We start from the raw sequence: 19,244 nt of genomic DNA on the forward strand, positions 1-19,244 counted from the left end.
CTTCAAGGTTTTGTAGGTTGCCTTACAGGCGCAATATTTTTGATCCTGATCGGTTCTACCTATCGCCCTCTGAGCTGCTCTCCTGGCTTGGTGTCAGACTGATCGAAGGCTGATTAGTTCCCCATTCCACCAGTAGTTTGATCTTCTACTGGGGAATGGCGCGTCATATGCTTTGACGATGCATTGGGTCACATGGACAGCTCTTTTCGCAGAGGCAATTTCCAGCTCAGATTCGAACGTGGCCTGCTCAAGTAAATTCCCGTGCGATATGCGGTTTATTTGCAGTCAGCGCCTTCCTAAATTCGGGACATTTACCACTTTCGGCAATATGCCGGTTATTCAGTCCCTCATTTACTTCGCACAATAGGCATTTGGGGTCCATATTGCACTCCGTGATAACATGGCTTTTCTCCTCACACATTCTGCATCGATCGGATTGATCAATGCCGCTGGTGCATGCTTTCTCGAAGTGCCCAAACTTGAGGCATTTAAAGCACCTCTTTAGTGAAGTTTGCTCTATTAAACGGCAGACTACCCATCCAATCTAAACTTCTCCGGCCGCCAACAACATCTGCGTTGTCTCCGCTGGTAGTTGTATTGTGATCGTTTGAGTACTGCCATAGGGTTTTCGTGAACTCACAATACACTCCTTTGCAAGTTCTTCCAAATTGTATTGCTTCTTCTCCTTTTGATATCACTTTATCGAGATCCTTACGTTGTATGTATGTAGATCTCATGTTTTTGGGCACACACTGCGGTATTCTCCCCAAGTGAGGTGCTAACTTGAGCCATCGGTTTTGCCTGCGCTGGATATTTTCAGCTCCAACATGAGATCCCCGTTCTGGGTTCTTCGAATTATGTTCCGATTTCCGCTCAAAACTTTTAGGTCGTGGGGATTAACTTGGACCTTTTTGAATATCTCCGCGTAGGACAGATTGTCCTTACTGGAGATAACAATCGCCTCTGGACGAGTTCGCACTTTTGTTTTTCTTGTCACTTTCTTGTTTGTAATTTTAGTCGGTTCATTGTTTTCGTTCATCTTGGGTTTCGCAATGTTACTGACGTTCGCACATTGGCTGTATGCTTTCCCCTTTCTGAACTACTAGTGCTGATTTCCGGAATTGTCTATCAGCCTTTTTTCTCTTAGGCGCCTGTTGATTATTTAGAAGATCCTCCTCTTCTTGCGTAATCGTTTATTTCGCCGTAATTCGACGACAGTACGGTTAGGCGTCACTTGGGTCGCTTGTGACACTGTTGGGACAGCAACATTCGACGTCTCCTTAGTAATCTTTTGCTCCGTCTACAATCTATTATAAAGGATCGGCCCTCACCATATTCTTTATGGCTTGGTGCATGTTGTGCTTGTGCTTGATAAACTCAAACAGCTAACCTATTTTTGCCCCATGCTGGGTGCAGGGTAATTCCTCTGGATCGGAACTCTACTCTGTATGAGTGCCAACGGGGTTATCTCTTTTATACGCTCCTTCACTTTTGGTGTTTATTGACTTTCCCTGTACTTTACCCTGTATCTTTACCGTCTTTGACATTTTTGGAGATCTCATAGTTGACGAGCTGCTTCTCCCCTCCCTTTTCTTGGTCCTGGAGTTCCTCCTGCTGTCGCGTCTCTTAAACATACGCTAGCCCATGCACTGTCGGAAAAGAAAGTGCATGAATACATATTTATACATCAATAGGTATGCTCCCTAACTACCAAGCGCTTGATGGAAGATCTGGCAACCCCTCACAGAAGTCTGTCTGCCTGTGTGTCACACGCACTTTTCTCAGAAACGGCTACATCGACTGACATGAAATTTCGTAAGAAAATGGGAACTGTGTACGCCCACACATGCAGTAAGTTACACATACAGTAGATGTACGTTGAGTTTAAAGGGGGGGGGGGGGTCCTCATACATTCAAAAGGGGGTGGGGGCTGTACATTTTTTTTTTATCGAATATAAACATGTTGGGTATTAAATGAAAAGTCTTGATGACCTTAGTTTTGACATTCGTTGGAAAGGCGGGAATGCGGGGAGTCGAAAGTGATAATTTCTTTTTACGGTGTCCAGGCCTCAAAATACTCTTCATATCGACATCTTCTAAATTTAAGTTAATGATAGTATATTACTATGTTTATGGGGAAATTGACTAGAATTGACAAAGTACTAAGTATCAACACTAAACACTAAAGGAAGTAGTTTGACATGCTAAATATATATATACATTGCGGGCTACGTACAAATGGGATAGTTCTGCACTCAAATATACTTCCAGAAGAAATAAACCAAATCTTTCATACCTAAAGCGTCGAGCTTCTGGTTTCCGACTTGTTACTATATACTTTACTTTTCAGTAACAGAAAAGGTGGTGCGCTTACTACAGCCTGTTAGGTCGATTCTTCTTTTTCTTCAGCATTTGTCCCGTTCACAAGTGGGGTCGGCTCGTCGTGATCGGTTTCGCCATTTGGCTCTATCGAATGCTTGATCTGAGTGCAATTTCGAGGCTTTTAAATCCCCATGTAGCGTATCAAACCACCGTTGTTTTTGCGGGCCTTTTGGTCGTTTACCATCGACTTCGGTGTTCAAACCAATTTTGACAAGTGAATTCCCGTTAGCGCGTGACCACACAATCGAAGACGCTTCTCTCGCAATTTTTCCATGATCGGTGTAACCCTATATCGATCGCGGATATGTTCATTGCGCTGGCTGATAGCGTTGACCCGAGGTATTTAAATCGCTCAGTTCTGGGCAGGTCACTACCACTGACAGTGATTGTGCCTGGGGGATCAGTCGTCAAAAATTCAGTTTTATTCAGATTCAATCTGAGACCGTTTTGCATGAGGCGATCATTCCATTTGTGGACCACAGTTAGATACTACACAGCTACCTCACTCCCCCTTGCCCCTCAAGGGGGGAAATCAGTGCGAGTACACACGATTTCAAATTGTTTTGCCCTTGAGCATGAGCGAGATGTACCGAAAACTCGATCAGCTGTGTTTGACATACCGCCCGGACTTGCCAATGTATTGGTGAGATTGGCAAGTTTTTGCTTATGTATAAGTGAATACGTGAAACAACTTTTTGCTATATGGGTGAGCACGCCGTAGTACCAGAATAGCAAAAGCTCACCGATCTCTCTCTTACCAATACGATTTGACGAAGATTATGCCTTTTCCTTGTTTAACGTCTCTGATGTGTACAGATAAGCTTCTGCAAGCACATTTGCAAGTGGGGTCATTTTTGAAGGGTACTGCCTATAGTAGATCTACTGTGTTGTGGACAAGTTGCTCGAGATCATTTTTGCTATCAGATGCTAGGAAAACAGAGACACGAAGCGGTTTTGATGCACCCGCTTCGAACTTTACTTTTCGGATCGTGATAAAGCAATTGAACCCAACGCATGAGTTCTTCTGGCGCTAAGTGTTGTCATAAAGCACGGTCAAAAGCTTTCTCTAGATCCAGAAATGCAATGTAGAGGGGCGATGCTTCATGAGTAACCGCGCAGCGTGTATTGCGTCAGTAGTTCCACAGTTTTTGACAAATCTGGCTTGATTCACGGTTATTTCAACGATTTCGCGAATGCGGTTGTCAAGAATGCCTTCAAAAATCTTCATTGTATGGGAATGTACCTGGATGCTGGATTACTTTTCTGGTACTTTCCTGCCAGTCAGATGGTGTTCTAGTTTGCTGAATAACCCGATTAAAAATTCACTGAGCCATAGTGTTGCGTCCCATCTTTCCAGAGCTCAGATGCGATGTCGTCAGGTCCTGCTGCTTTCCTCGATTTTATTCAGCCGCAGCGACCGCTTTCTATGCTTCCCGGTTGGCATTCTTATAAATTTGCCAATTGGCGAGCGTTTTATCGACGAGAAACTTGTGGTAGAGGTGTTTTTTTTTCACGGACCTTCATTTCAACATCGTCATTCCAAAGCCAAGTGTCTCGGTTTATGTACCGCTTAACTGGCTTGGTGACCCCGAGGGTCTACAAATTCCCTGTTGCACCATATATATTCAAACTCCGCTTTTGCCAAAGCTTATTTCTCAGGTGACAGTCATCGGGGACGTTTCGAAATTGGATTATCTACCGTAATAATACGGTGGACGACATTATGTAGTTGCGCTTCTAAAAAGTTGGCAGAAATGATTAATTGCAGGAACTGCGTCAATAACTGGGAAAATTTGTTGTTCTGTAGAACGAACACCCTTGTAATGCTCTTGCCATTGCAAAAAGTTGTGAAGTACCATCGGCTAGGTGTTTCCTTTTGACATCGATCAACAGGTTGAATTTTTAGGAAGTCTGCTCCAATTATCGGCCGTGAAACATCGATAGGGCATGCTCCTGCGCAGACTGAAACCCCCTTTTTCAAGTTTTTCACCATATGTATTCATTATTGCATTGTTGGCGATGAAAAGTTTGCGTTCGGCAGGCTTTTCCAACTTACCGGCATTTGGGCGCGGAATAACGGAAACAGCTGCGCCTGTGTTGATTAAGAACTCAATACCCGTATGTCTGCAGCGCTACTAGGCGACGATGATTCTAGTTTTCCGACTGGTTCTGAAAGTAATAAGGAGGTTGGCATTTTTGAACCTTACTACCAAAACCTTTGTGGTAGAAACAGATTTTCCATTTGTCGTTACTTTTGCTTCTATGCCATGTGTAACGATTGCGAGAGCCAAATCTACGACGGTCTCTGTTGTTCCAGTTTGTTGAAGCGTTCTGTGAGGGCGTCTACTGCATTTGCTTCGTTGTCCTGTGGCCGGTCATTACTAGTAGCGGTTGAAATTGTGGGCCAGGAATTACATTTCGCAAGTATTTCGTCAGCCATGTCGGCCACGATTGTTCTTTCAACCCTATCCGCAACCGTAAGTATAGCTCGAACTCAAACGGGCAGTCTCCGAAGCCAAAGAGACTTAATGGAGTCACTAGAGAGTTGGTCTCCTGCCAAACATGTCATCTCACGGAGTAGGACCGATAGATTTTTGTCGCCTAATTCGCGTTCAGTCAATATTTTGGTTAATCTATTCTCGTTAGTATCTGCGGAATGCGCTATAAGCTGTCTTTGCAACTCATCGTACTTGCCGAAGGGCGGCGCTTTCTCAACGACGTCGCCACATGCTCTAGCACCGAAGAGTAACGATATGGTTGATGGCAAATTGTGCCTCCGCTTGAGCAAACCATAAAGCCGGGCGCCATTGCCAGAACGTTGGAGTTTGGACGTTGGCCACGGCATCTACGTGGAATTGATACGGCATAGGAAGCAAAAAATCCCGGGATAACGATGGACTGCCAGTCAACGGGCTGGGCTGAGGTCTCGGTTGCATGTCGAGGTTATTTGTTATAGACGACTCGATCATAGCAACAAAGACAGGTATTAATTAAAATTGTTACCTTGCTCAAGCTTGTAAAAGCCAGCTGGCGTAGTAAACCTGAAGAACGTTTTGTGCTGGGATGCAGACTTAAGATGGCCGGGCGTTGCGGCGCTAACATGGTCATGCGATGCGGCGTCAGGATGGCCGTACGTTGCGGGGCTGAGCTGGTTACCCCACGGGGCGTCTTTGCCTGTACTTCCTGTAGGGTAAGGTCTACTGCGCCTGATGAATCTCAGGAAATTGTTACGTTCGGGGTTCGAAGTTACCAATTTGTAGCGCGTTTTACTAATTTATTATTGTCTTCACTTGTGGAAGTAAATAACGACGGTTATTTATCAGTTTTTCGCTATGTATAATCGACTCGCGCCAAGTTTGTGAAGCGGTTCAACTGTGGGAATTCATGTCGATAGCAGCGCTACGAGGATGCGGTGGTTAAACTTAAAAAGTCTTCATTGGACTTAGTGTCCCACAGGTAACTTTATTCAACTCCATCTCTTAGCTATCCCGGTATTAGAACCCTTTGGACGTTGATACTATGGCTACATTTTTGGGTTCTAAGATTGACAAGAAATCAATCTGTAGGTCGATTCGAAAACTATTCTGTTACCTTGCTACCTTAAGTTCAATGGATGCACAAGTTTGAGTTTGTTCACCACCTTTGGCAAGCGCCTGGATATGGACCATATTTAGGTCATGCCTCATCACCTACAGTTCACTGAAGGGTATTATCATAGCTTATTACGACTGACCCACGCAGTGGACAATAAGGTTGCCCACAACTAGGCCTGTAGAGATAAAATCAGGACCTTGGCTGAAAATTATGCCAGTCCTTATTATCCCTTTAGCTTTTGATGTTTCATACTGTGCCTTCTGGTCTTGGACCCCTTCTTTCTACTTCTCTTTCCTCAGGCTTACTAGCAGCGGTTCTAGGTGTCTGCTCCACATGAGAAGACACAAATCACAGCGCTGTCAAATTGATTTACAGAAGTGGCTTGAGGGTATCCTCGAGTTTCTTATACTAACAGCGGTTAACGAAGAAACAGAGAAAGTGACGACGGCGCTTAAGTTGCTGGCGGCGGCTAACTTTGCTCATTGTCAATTAGGACAAATCTTTTGGTCACAAGACATTCTACACGCGTTCGAATTTTCTTAAAAGATGCCATGTTCACTCAGCACTTGCGACTGATCACGCCACCCCTAAATTGTAATGGGGGGTGTGTAAAACTGTCCACATATAACGCCGACCTGCAAATGCCCCAGAATCTTATTTACATAAACAAGATTTGCAAACCTTTTGTGGAGCAGAAAAATAATAAACATTACATATTTTCACATTTCCATTAAAGCTGCACAGAAGGGGGGAGGGGGTGCTAATAGTAATTGGATTTGGTGTTCAGAAGCTAGCAAGCCTCCCTGCATTGGAGGCATTAGACGTCTCAGTCAGTTGATTGCTATTCTCAAGAAATAAATATTTTTTCGCTACAAGTTTTATAGCATCTGGCGGCGTAATGAGTAATAAAAGAATATGTGAAAAATCATTAAATGTGTACTTGCGCCTGAAAAGTATTCACTGAAAATTTATCTGTACCGATTTTTTGAGAGCTTATATCACAGAATTTGTTGGCGATCGGGTGGCCAATTTGAAAATGCTGAAAATCTTGTCAAAAAATTATTGTGTTGTGTTGCTATTTGGCGGCTCGAAACCCCAATAAAAAGCACATTTTGTCGGTGTCCAAGTGGAAAGTTTTCAGCATCATTTCTGCTTGGATTTTAGCGCGATCAAGATCTTGTATCTTTTTTGTTTGAACAGATTTTCATGATTAGAATTATTTTCGTATTAATCGAAAGGCCAATTGTCGATTGCGGTGTGTTTACTCTTTATTATATGGAAAATTTCATCTACAATTCAGTTTAGCCGTTGCACTGTTTAAAAGGAAAGTGTGCAGTGAAATGTGGAAAGTCATCTTAGATCCGCGCGATCGGGACTGAGTTATACATCGTTCAGATACGGATATTCATGATGCGTTTGTGCTTGTGAGTTGTGTGAAGTGGGGGAAGTGCGGAACTAATTTATAAAGTCCTTAATTAGAGGCGCGACTTCAATCTAAAGTGTCCTCGTCCGCCACATCTTTTCGCTAGGGACACTGAAATCTCCATAAGTAACAATGCAGAAAGCGACGCCCAAACCAGTAAGTTGTAACTAACCGAAGTGTTAGGCATCCTCCACACTCTCAGCTTCCTGAGTTTTGTGAGTTTGATTGTGGTTTATCCATTAAACACATGTGGTCTACTAATCGTGGAGAAATTCATTTGGTGTATTGTCCGTCTCATCGGAAAACTTTCCAAAGCTATTTCAGCATTTCGGCTTCCATGCCCGCGTTATATTAAGAGAAATGTTTAGAGTTAGTCGCCTGATTTCAGCCGTTGTTTTATTGTTTTTTGACTTTTGTCCTTCATAAGTTCAGCTAATAATAGCAGATACTCATTTTATCTTTTTATAGTGGGACAGAAGACAATAAAATGACCAAATTGAATAGAACGACGAACGGATAAATGTCCCACAGAATATAAATATGAATAAAATGCTTGGACAACGTCAGATGGTGGATGTTTAAATCCATGAAACGTTTATTTGTATCTTATTTATGTGGGATCAGCTGAATATTTCTTATACCAGGCAGAATAGCTCTTGGAAAATATCGTAGGTTGGAAAATACATGGTAAAATTCACGGGATTTTTTTTTCCGCGGAAATCTTTGAACGCTTTGGAATGTCGGAAGACGAGGCAATAACACGCAACATCCTGGAAGTAACCACTGCGGGGGAAGTAGGCATATACATACGGATTCGTTTCTCAACGGATTCTGCACGTTTCGCACGTAGCAGTCACAGATAAAATGCTTCGAAATTAAGTGAAAATTTGTTTTATGAATGCATGCATTTTCGAGTATATCTTGAAAATATGGAGAGTGGTAAATATCTTTAGAAAGAAAAGAAAGTTAGATCTTAGTACCCTGCATGAATACAGAAATTTGCTCGTGCTGATTTTCATCCAGAGAGTAGCAGAAAAGACAGATTTAGATTTTCAGGAACTGTGAACCTGCTCGTATCTCACAGGGTGCATGCTATTTCCATTTTGAGGGTTTTGTGTGGAACAAAACCTTACTAGAATCGAGTCGATGTTTGTCTGTCTTTTTTTTTTTAAGAAGGTGGAAATCTTCAAAAGACTCTGGCCTGGGCACGCCAGAGTGTGAGATTTTTACCCACTAAAACCACCCCCGACTCCCCCCTACCCCGTGGAACCACCTTTAGGTATTACATCAAGGGGCGGAGTTAGCTTACTTTAGCTAGGTCTCATTCCGTCTACCCGCGGGGTTCATAACCGTGCCTTCCTCACTTCTGTTTTTCGCAGTTTATCCTGGATTACTGTCATCATGGAATTGGTCGCATCTCAGTTTTCCTGACAAGCCACCATTCTCCGGACAAAATTTTCCGGTGATAGCACTTCACCTAGAGTTTCCTTTAGGTTCCTCTTTTCTTCCACGAACCTAGGACCGTACTCAGTTTATGTGTATTGCCTAAAACCTGCAGCGCTTTTCCCCAAACTAGGACTGCATACAGCATGATAGAACTCATCACCCTGACTATGAGCAGCCTGCAAGTATGCTGCGGTCCTTCTACGTTCGGCTTGCGAGAACCATACTCGTGGTGGATGCTTTTTACAAGTATCCTCTATGTGCTACTTAAAATTGAGTCATCCGTCTATCATCACCTTCAAGTATTTGATGGCCGGCTTAGAAGTGATGATACGATTCCCGATTCTAATGCAGGCGTAATTTCTTTTGCGGCGCTTAGTGATGAGGACCGCTTCTGTCTTTTTCTCCGCGAGTGCCAGTCCAGCATTCTCTAACCAAGCCTTAACAACACTGATTGCTTCGCTTGGGTACAACTCATCATCCTTGAGATGCTTTGCGACCACAACCAGTGCTATATCATTGATGAAACCCACCACCGTGGTCTCCTTCGGAACCAAAAGGTTAAGTACATCATTGTACATTATGTTCCACAGTAGTGGGCCCAGTACAGAGCTCTGTGGGACATCCGCGGAGACACCGTACTCCTTGAGTCCATCATCGGTATTATACCAGAGTGTCCGCTCTTTCAAGTAGCTATCGATAATAGCGGCTAGGTAGGTGAAAACACCAATCGTCGCCAGAGACTTTCGTATAAGGTTCAAATTGGCCGAATTGAATGCATTCCTCACATCCAGGGTCATCACCACACAATATTTGCTGATACAACACCTTCCGTGAATTGCATTTTCAGCCAAGCCAGTAACCATTTTGATTGCATCAATGGTTGATCTGGCTTTACGGAACCCATACTGCCTATCTGAAAGAACCCCTTGGCTCTCGACGACTGGGAGTAACCCGCTCTAATATTTTCCCCATAGTGTCTAGAAGACATATGGGTCTATAGGAGGACGGTTCCCCTGGCGGCTTGCCAGCCTTAGGCAGCAGCACCAGCTACTGCCGCTTCCATGGTGCAGGAAAGATACCCTCGGACATGCACGTTTCGAACAGCTCGACGAACATATCTGGTCTACATTTGACGGCAAGTTTGAGGGCCTTATTCGGTATGCCGCCCAGACCTGGGCCTTTGCTGTCGCCTATTCGACTGCAGATCTCCAGCAGCTCATCCTTCGTGATTGGTGGAATCGGCGTCACATTCAGGGGGCGCTAGAAGGTGGCAGTACCTCTCTCTTGCTGGGGAAATAACCCCTGGATTTTTTTCAACAAGAGCATAGGGCACGTGATCCGCGGAGACGATCGACCCCTGAATCGTCCTATCACGATTTAAAAGGCGCTACCCCACGGATTTATGTTCGCTTCCGAACAGTGCTCCTTTAAACATTCCCTCTTACTCCGCTGGATGGCGAGCTTGAGGTTCTTACGAGCTTCCCTATAGGCATGCTCATTTTGCCCTTGATAAATCCTACTTATTGCCCTCTGAGTCGTTCGTCTGGCTCTGTGGCAAATCGATCGAAGGCTGGCAAGTTGGCTATTCCACCAATAATTGGGTCTTCTAGTGGAGAATAAGCATCTCCTAGCCATCGACGCGTCACATGTTTTAGAGATGCTTTGTGTAACATGGAGAGCTCTATCCGTGGATGTGCCCGCTTTGCTAGGAAAGTCTAGCCACACCTCTATGAATGTTTGCTCATCCATCGCTTTTGCAGTCCATCCTGGTATTCTTTTGGATTTCGGTTTCTGGGGTGCGGGTCTCCTGCCTTATGGTTCCGTCCTTAGTTCAAAGGTGATTGCCTGGTGGTTGCTGAATTCCTCGCTAACTTGCCAGGATATGTCACGTGCTAACGCAGGGCTGACAATAGTCAGATCTACAATTGAACCAGTTCCCCCTTTCCGATAAGTGTTTACATCGCCTTCTTTGGCCAGAACTGCATCCAACTGGCCGAATGCTTCTAATACGCACCGCCCCCTTGTGTTAGTCTCTTTGCTGCCCCACTCGATAGCCCACGCATTAAAGTCACCGGCTATCATCTTTGGACCTCGTCCTCTTGCGTAGTGAACAAGATCGTCTAACAGGGCTACAAACTCAGGCAATGTGAGGCTCGGTGTGGCGTAACACCTATATACGAATACACCGCTTATTTTTGCCCGCACAAAGTCACTAGCCGCCTGACCCATGCGATATTGTATGGCTAGACGACCGCACGCCTATAAGGCCGCTCCACCAGTCGAAAATGTGACCCATACACCACCGTAGATATTTCTGTACGGTTCATTAATGATACCAATCTCTATCGCGGATTCGTACTGCGCAAGCAAATCTTGTGTGACCTTGCAATGATTGAGACTTATTTGTATTAACCTCATTTTTTCACTACAGTTAACGCCTTCCTAAATTCTGGGCATTTATCACTTCCGGCAATATGCCGATTATCTCTTCCCTCCTTTTTTTCGAATAAAATGCATTTGGGGTCTTTATTGCACTCCTTGGCAATATGTCGTTCTTCCTCACACCTTCGAATCGATCGGACCGATCGATACCGGTGGCGCATGCCTTCGCGAAGTATCCAAACATTAGGCATTTGAAGCACCTTTTTAAAGAGATCTGTTCCCTTAGTCGGCAAATAACCCATCCAATCCGAACCTTCCCCACGGCCAACAACTTCTGCGCGGATTGCGTTTGAGTACCGCCATAAGCTTTCTTAGACTCACGATTCTTCGCTGAATTCCTCCAATTGCACTGTATGTAGACCTCATGTTTTTGGGACATTCTCCTCAGTTTTTCCCAGGCTGGATTTTCTCAGCTCAAACATGAGGTCCCCTTTCTGGGTCCTCCGGATTTTGCTGACATTTCCGCCTGGGTCTTTTAGGTCGGGGTCAGATTTCACCTTATTCAGTATCTCCGCGTACGTTAGATGTCCTCTGCTGGAGATTACAATTGCCTCCGGGCGAATTCGCACCTTTGGTTTTTTGTTTCTTTTCTTGTTCACGACCTTAGTCCAATCACCGCTCTTATTTTCTTTCGGTTTCGCTTCGCTAGGCGACGTTCCTACTTTGGGCACTTTAGGTCTATCTGAACTTTTAGTTTCGTTTATTGGACTGGTCAAGACTCCTTTTTTCTTTTTGGTGCCTGTTGATTCCCCAAAGCTTCCCCCTCTTTGTATCGCACTCTCTTACTTGAGCGAAGGTTGATGACTTTGGGCTTTGGTGTCACTTGGGTCGCCTGTGACACTGTTCGGGCTGGTATGTCCGGCTTTTCCTTAGGTTTTCTTATTTCTTCCTGCGACCTATTGAAAAGCACCCTGATGGTTCTCACCATGTTCTTGGCTTGGTGTACGTTGTGCTTGTCCTTGATGAATTTGGACAGCTCAACTATTTTAGTCCCAAGCTGCATAAAAGGTAGTTCTTCTGGGTCAGGACTCTGTTCTCGGTGAGTCCTGGCCAGATTACTCCTTTTACTGACTCCTTCACCTTTTCCAATTGCTGAGCTCCCATGAGCTTTCTCGTTTGCTGGCTTTTGTATTGGAGAAGATCGCAAAATTGATGAGCTTCTCCTGAATGGAGTAAATCCGATGGGTGTCGAAGTCGCCTTTTTTTGGCCAGCTATCTCCTTTTAGCCCATCATTCTTTGCCTTTGCAATTGGTGTTCGTGGCAGAGTTGTGCTTCGTTTGAACGCATCCTTCTCCAAATCTAAAACACCTGTAGTATTAGATGCCACGGAGGCCAAGTTGTCCACCATCGAGGCACTGTGGTCGAGGGATATCGACGGCCGGGAGCTCGCTTGCTCACTCCCAAAAGCCGCCGGTACTGGGGTTCCGAGCTCCTGCACCATAACTTTACTCCTTCTGAATTCGTCCATGTTGGTTTTATTTTCTGGGTGTCCTTCCCATAGCCACTTTGGTCCACGCACCATAGATGAGCAAACACTAGCCCATGCACAGTCAGAAAATAAAAGTGCATGAACACATATTTACGCATCAATAGGTATGTCCCAATCTGCCAGCTGGGGTCGCGCCTGATGGGAGATCTGGCCACTCCTCACACTCCTATCTGTCCGTCTGTCTGTCTGTCTGCATTTTTCTCGGAGACTGTAGCTGTGATTGATACCAAATTTGGTGGAAAGGTGAGAACTGTGAACGCTCACGCATACAGTAAGTTTCATCTTGTTACGTCGAATTTAAGGGGGGCAAAAGGGGGGTGTACATTTTTTTTTCACCAAATATAGTCATTTGGGGTATCAAATGAAAGGTCTCGATTAGTACTTTCCGAAGCCAAAGGGTTTTGAGATTTGTTGGGAAGGCGGAGAGTTTGAGGGCTCGAAAGTGACCATTTATTTAACGGGGCCATTCTCAGAAACCTCTCAACTGGAAAATCTGAAAAAAATCAGGAGGTTGCCACTATATGGTGGCTAGGCTCCGAAATACCTTCCATACCCATATTACTTCAAATAAAGTTAATAATAGTATATTACTATGATTTTCAGTAATTAGCTGCAGAACCCCCATTAAGTTCGTCCTAGTGCCAAGAAATTTTGCAGCAATGTGAGCCGTAATATAGAGCTTAATCCTACCAAGTTCGGTTGAAATCGCACCATTACTAACAAAGCTATAATAGGGCAAAGTTGTCACTTCTTTGGAAATTCAAGTTTTGGATGTCAATATCACCCGAAAGTGGATATTCTCACATAATATATGCGTATATTACGTGTTACATACTGGTGGGACAAATTCACACTTAAAAGTCTTTATAAAGGAAAACACACAAAACCTTTCATATCAGCTTCCGGTTTCCCGACTTGTTTATTTTAAAAAGCCTTACAACCCTTTACTAGCCTTGCTAATTAAATCATACCCTCTGTTTCGTTGCTTTACAGGCAGTCGATGTCCCATTTGTATTGTTCCTTTGGATAATCGCCTGGGTCACCTCGGTTTGCCCATATATTCTAGGAGGTTTCTAGCTCATCATATATATATATTTCCTATTTTAATTAAGTTAGTATTTTTAATAAAGACAACTGAATTGATTTCTTTTTCCCTTATTATCATTTATTATTAGTGAATCCAGGTTGTTCCGGGGTTTTCTTCGGCTTCTAGACTGTATCATCGTTTGGCCTTATTTTCAGCGAGGTCAATTGACGTCAAAATACGGTCGATTGCTCTTGCTGCCCCGTTTAGTTTCATCAAGGCTTCTTTATTATGGGTTTGGGTCGTACCTGAATATGTTTATCATCTGCATAGGAAACCATTTGAAAATTTTATTGAGTAAGGTGCCTTAAGGAAAGAAGAAAAGAAGATGAGGTAGACTTTGCCTGAAACGGAGCGATGGCGCCAGTCAGCTTTTAGGGATATCGAATTGGTGGATCTCGGCGCAAAACCAGGGCGTCTGGAGTTATTAAGGCACGCCTAGACCGGATACCGATTGTTGCGCCGTTGATGATGATGAAGGTGCCTTACAGATTGTTTGGTATACTTGTATCTATCTCAGGATATTTATTCGCGTTATTCCAAAGTAGGAATGATCCCACAAGGAACCGCAGATTTGTGACTATAGAAGAAATTAAACACCTCTTTAACCCAATCGAAAGACACTATTTTACGTGCCAAATGTCAGTCTCTAAGATGGAGTTATTAATTACCACCGGTCCAGAGTTTTAATTTTGAATGTTAGCTGAAAAATACAATTCAAGTGGATGGTATGCCGTTTTTTCCCTACAAACCGTTCTCTCTCGTCTCTCTTTAGTTTAGTACGCGGTTACCTCAAGCGAGTTTGACTCTATGTAAAACTGTTTCCCTGATAAGCATTTAACTGGTCTTTTCCAGGGTCTCGCCAAATTGGTTTTTAGATCTCGGTTGAGGAATGCCCTTGTCATTCGCTGCCACCCGCTCCTATATTTGTCCGCCCCCCTCTCACAATTCTACGGCGGTATTTTCTCTTTTTTCCGCATAATCAAAAACTTCTTGCAATTTCGTTTCTTTTCTCAATACCGACGTTTCTCTTGATACACTTGTCAGGAAACCTGATTCGGTTGCATAACCCTATCTTGGAAGTAGAAGAGGTTCCATGTTTCGTGGGCCGAAAGTGTGATATTGTTTCTGGAGTAACTGCAGTGGGAATGTTATTTCGATGACTTGTCGACTGTGCTTAATACATTGAACAGGTTCATTGTCTAAGCTTAGAATGTCCAGTTCTTCAGAGCTTCCCAAATATATTATACATACATGGTGGGCGAAGAACCGTAGCGAGAAAAACCGGGACTGGGGTGAAAATTATGCGAGCCCTTAATAATATCTTTAGCTACTTCGTTGTATGCCTCCCTTCCGCCCGGTTGCAATAGAGAGTCCTATTTTATATCCTTGGGAGTAATATACTCTTGAGATCATTATCATGTCATACCAGAGCACTGTTTTCTCCAGGTAGCTATAGATAAAAGCAGCAAGATAATAGCGACTATCACTCCTTGCTAGAGACCTCCCAATTTGGTTTCAGTTGCCTGAATTTGATGTATTCTTCAAATTCATAATTTTTAGCCAAGTCCAATATCGCACTGTCAATCTGAAAAGCTTCCAGCTCCTACCTAGAGCTTCACCATTTTCTCTGAGGTACCAGCACAAACTTCTTCCAGCAGATACTGGTAAGAGCTCTTCTATTTTTACAACGAACTTGAATTCCTTATTAGATCCCTTTCCTCCCCTCCTATCGTCAGGACTGTACGCATGCTTTTGAAGTGAAAAACCAAAGGATAATTCGGCACTCTGTCTATCTATCTACCAATATCGTTTATTGTTTGTCACAAATTTATCTTCTAATATGGTCACATCATTTTATATCTCCGAAGGATAATCAAATCGCAAGAAAGAATCTTTGACCATCCTCAAATTTCACTATCCTCAATCTGCACGCGTTGAAAGTATTTTGAACTCCTAGGACGCCAATATGGAAGCTGCACCACAATACTTACAAAATTGCTATAAATTCCAGCCACGCTCGAGATTCTACAATAAACATATGCAAATAGACAAAACAGCATTGTATCCATCTGTCATCGGGCAAATATTGGGCTTCCTGAGTGGGCGCCATGATAGTAGCCACTGCTTTTCATTAATCAAAAATAAACAAAAGTCAGGTGAAAATATTTAAAATTGAAACCTAACTTTCTGAGTATCTATAAATAGTTCACCCGCACTATTTAGAAAGGCATGCGATCTTAGGAGCAATTGGAGCCTCGCACATTCAATTTGGGTTTGGAAAAGATCATGTACCAGATCTAGACAAGATCTTGCTTCAGAAATGCATCGGTCGCGTATCAGAATAGCGGAGAAATTATCATCTCCACACATGCACCTGTACACATGGAGGCTCGTGTATGTTATAACATTTTTCAATAGATGACTTAATGTTAGAGAAGATACTAATTATAGTTAAAAACTTCGCGGTGGAGTTAAAATGATTTTTTTGTGCTTTAGTTAGTTAGTTAGTTATTATCACATTTATTGGAGAATAAAGTATTATTTATACGTTCGATCATCTAATATCTTGATGAAATGATTGGAAAACGCTTGGGGAAACTTCTACTGCGTCTAATTTCTGGCGTAATTGTAAATTGTAAAATTTGAAAAAAGGTCAAAGTTTAAATTCCCTTACTCAGATCTGATGAGTGAAGGGAAAAGGGAGTGATTCCACCCGAGCCCGGAATAGAAATTTAAATGAAATAAAAGGAACATGCGGAGTCCGCATAGCTCTCAACAGGGATTTTCCGAGTAATTTTCACCCCGATCACTTGTTCTCTTTCTGCAGCCCCGGGGCCATTTTTACCCTCTAACTAAGAAGGGTGTGATCTCCCGTGCACTCCGAGAACCTTACTTTATCCCTGACATTCTAAACTGTGCACACTTTTTTCCCGAATAATTAAGGTTTTGTGTAAAACAAAACTTCATTGAAATCCGTTCAATGTTTATCTGCCTGTCTGTCTTTGTTTTTGCCGGTGAAAGGTTGAAAGCTTCAAAAGCTACCGCTTGCTTCTGTCAGATGATTATGTGGGGCTCTTACTCAATAAAACCACCTCCTTCTCCTTCCATTCTCTTCGTGGGACTCCCATATAGTGTAATATTATGTCGCCGAGCTGGATCAGAATTTCTTTCAGTTGACTTCTTCCTGCCTAAGCTGTAATCCTCTTTTCGACTTCAGTTCATATCCCCTTCGACTTCAACATATATTGCATGATGTTTTCGGTTGCAGCTTTAAATACAACTCTCTAAGCTGTGAAACTCAGATATTGAAATAAAATGGCTCTTTGGGGAATGTGGGGAATCATCATGGTCAAATCGATAACCTTCGTCCAAACCTATTTTGTCGTGTGGTCGCTCGATCCATTTTCATATCTCCCATATGATTCTGTGGGTGCAGCGGCCTTTTTCTAATTCTTCCGGCACTTTTCCTGAAATTCGTTCATACTTTCAGTTCATGCTAACTACCGCCGACGGGCAGGAGATTCTCCGGTGAGATACGCTCGATCGTAACGACGTTGTCCTTCTCTCGCCAGAATATCAATCAGGATCATTCCTTCTACGGATATTGTTCTGTAAGCACAACAGGCTCGAAGTGCACTTATATATACACAGCTCCAATCTTTCTCCTCGAAATAGGGAGCCGTCGGGTCGGCCTTGGGCCACTTATTTCTGGTAGCATTCTCGTAATCAGTGTCCCGGTGTTATATGGTTTGGTTGCTGCACACTCAATCATTACGCCTAAATACTTTACTACAGGCTTGGAAAGTATAGTTCGTGTTCCAACTTGAAGCAGACCCTGCGACATTTTCTAATTTCAGAGTTCCTCCAAAAATTTGGTAATCGGTCGTTGTGTGTATATTATTCATTGACGTACCACTGGAGATCTTTAGCTAAAATACGGCTAACAAATGTGACATCTATCACGGATCCTTTAGCGTAGTCCCTTTATTGTAGCAACTCTAGATAGACGTTCCACCTATCTTTGTTCTTGTTAAGCCACTATCGACAATCTTCGTGGTTCCTCCTATGGCAGGATTTCTGCATTTTCATATGACCGCTTTTCCGCTCTTATCCGCAGCCTAAACTCCACTATCTAGATCTTTGTACTGCTCGTGGACAATGGCGACGTCAATTTTGTTTCAAAATACCTTCTGGGTGAGCAGGTCCCGAGTCGCCTGACAATGGTTTATGTTTAGTTATAAGAATCTCATTTGCACATAATGTCGATCGCCTTCCGCAATACTGGTCACGTGCTGTTGCCTATCAATGGCACTTATTTGCCTGCAGAACAGACAGTTGGGTTTTTCTCCGCAGTCTTTTACAATGTGATCTTTGTTTCCGCATTTGCGCCACAGCTAGCACCTATCGTGTACACTGGCAGATCTTTTCACCGTAACCTTAAACTGCAAGCACTTGAAGCATCTTTTTTGAGGTATCTGTTCCCTCAGACCGCAGGTGACCCAATCGATCCGAACTTCTTCGCTGCTTCAATAGTTAGACTTATCAATGTAATTTATGGTATATGCCGCCTGCGCTTTCTTTAGTCGTAGAATATCTGTCTCCTGCATTGACTGCATTTCTAGTTGTGAACGTAAAGCTTGGCAAATTTTTTATTGTTTAGTAATCTCGTCTAAGTCCTTACATTCAAAGATTACTCCATTTCTACTTACGATATGTGAAACAAAGCCTTATTTTTTATGGAGGTTGAAAGCATAGAGACTTTAAGCCACTAAAACCACCTCTCCGCACCCGTTATGCCCCACGGAACTATCTAGATATATTACATCGTGGGCGGGTTAAAACCCTGCCGTCTTACTCTTATAGTAAGAATTGCTTGCTCCCTGCTACTTTTTCGAAATCGCTCTAGTCTTCGCAGCTCCTCCTGAATACAGCTTATGCGGCCTAACTGCATTCCACATTTCTTGGGATTTGAGCATTTTCGGAATAATCGTTTCCACTTGTAAACGTCTTGTTAAGAGAAGTTGAAACTGTTTCCTCTCATTTGCAAATCTCGGACATACGAAGAGTATGTGCTCCGGATCCTCGTATTCGTTTATACACTCAGGACATAAGGGAGAATTTTCGTGTCCAAAACATGTAAATATCTGCGGTATCCACCATGACCAGTTAGAAATTGGATCAAGTGATAGTGGACATCTCCATGGCTGTCCGTGATCCAACGCTGGATATTTGGAATCAGCTGGTACGTCCGCTTCCCCTTATGATAATTATCCCAGTGTTCCTGCCACACCCTGATTGTGCGCGCTCTTTCTTTCTTTCTTTCTTTCTCTCGTCGTCGATCTCCTCAGCCAAAATATTAATGGGTATCATTCCCGCGACT

General features: G+C 43.3%; 1 protein-coding gene across 3 annotated transcripts in view; it reads left to right on the plus strand.

Moving 5' to 3' along the window:
- The first annotated feature begins 7,040 nt into the window (after positions 1–7,040).
- LOC119648128 (calcium-binding protein E63-1) overlaps positions 7,041–19,244 on the plus strand; it is a 207,051-nt gene continuing 194,847 nt past the window's right edge. The window contains exon 1 of one of the 3 annotated variants that reach the window (XM_038049656.1): positions 7,041–7,555. Coding sequence is in view for 2 of the 3 variants with exons in the window: in XM_038049657.1 (XP_037905585.1) it covers positions 7,532–7,555 (24 nt within the window). In the remaining variant the exon portion in view is untranslated. The remainder of the gene's footprint in view (positions 7,556–19,244) is intronic. The other 2 variants (XM_038049657.1, XM_038049663.1) reach the window with 2 other exon arrangements.

Source organism: Hermetia illucens, chromosome 2, assembly GCF_905115235.1.
Source record: "Hermetia illucens chromosome 2, iHerIll2.2.curated.20191125, whole genome shotgun sequence".
Classification (NCBI taxonomy): domain Eukaryota; kingdom Metazoa; phylum Arthropoda; class Insecta; order Diptera; family Stratiomyidae; genus Hermetia; species Hermetia illucens.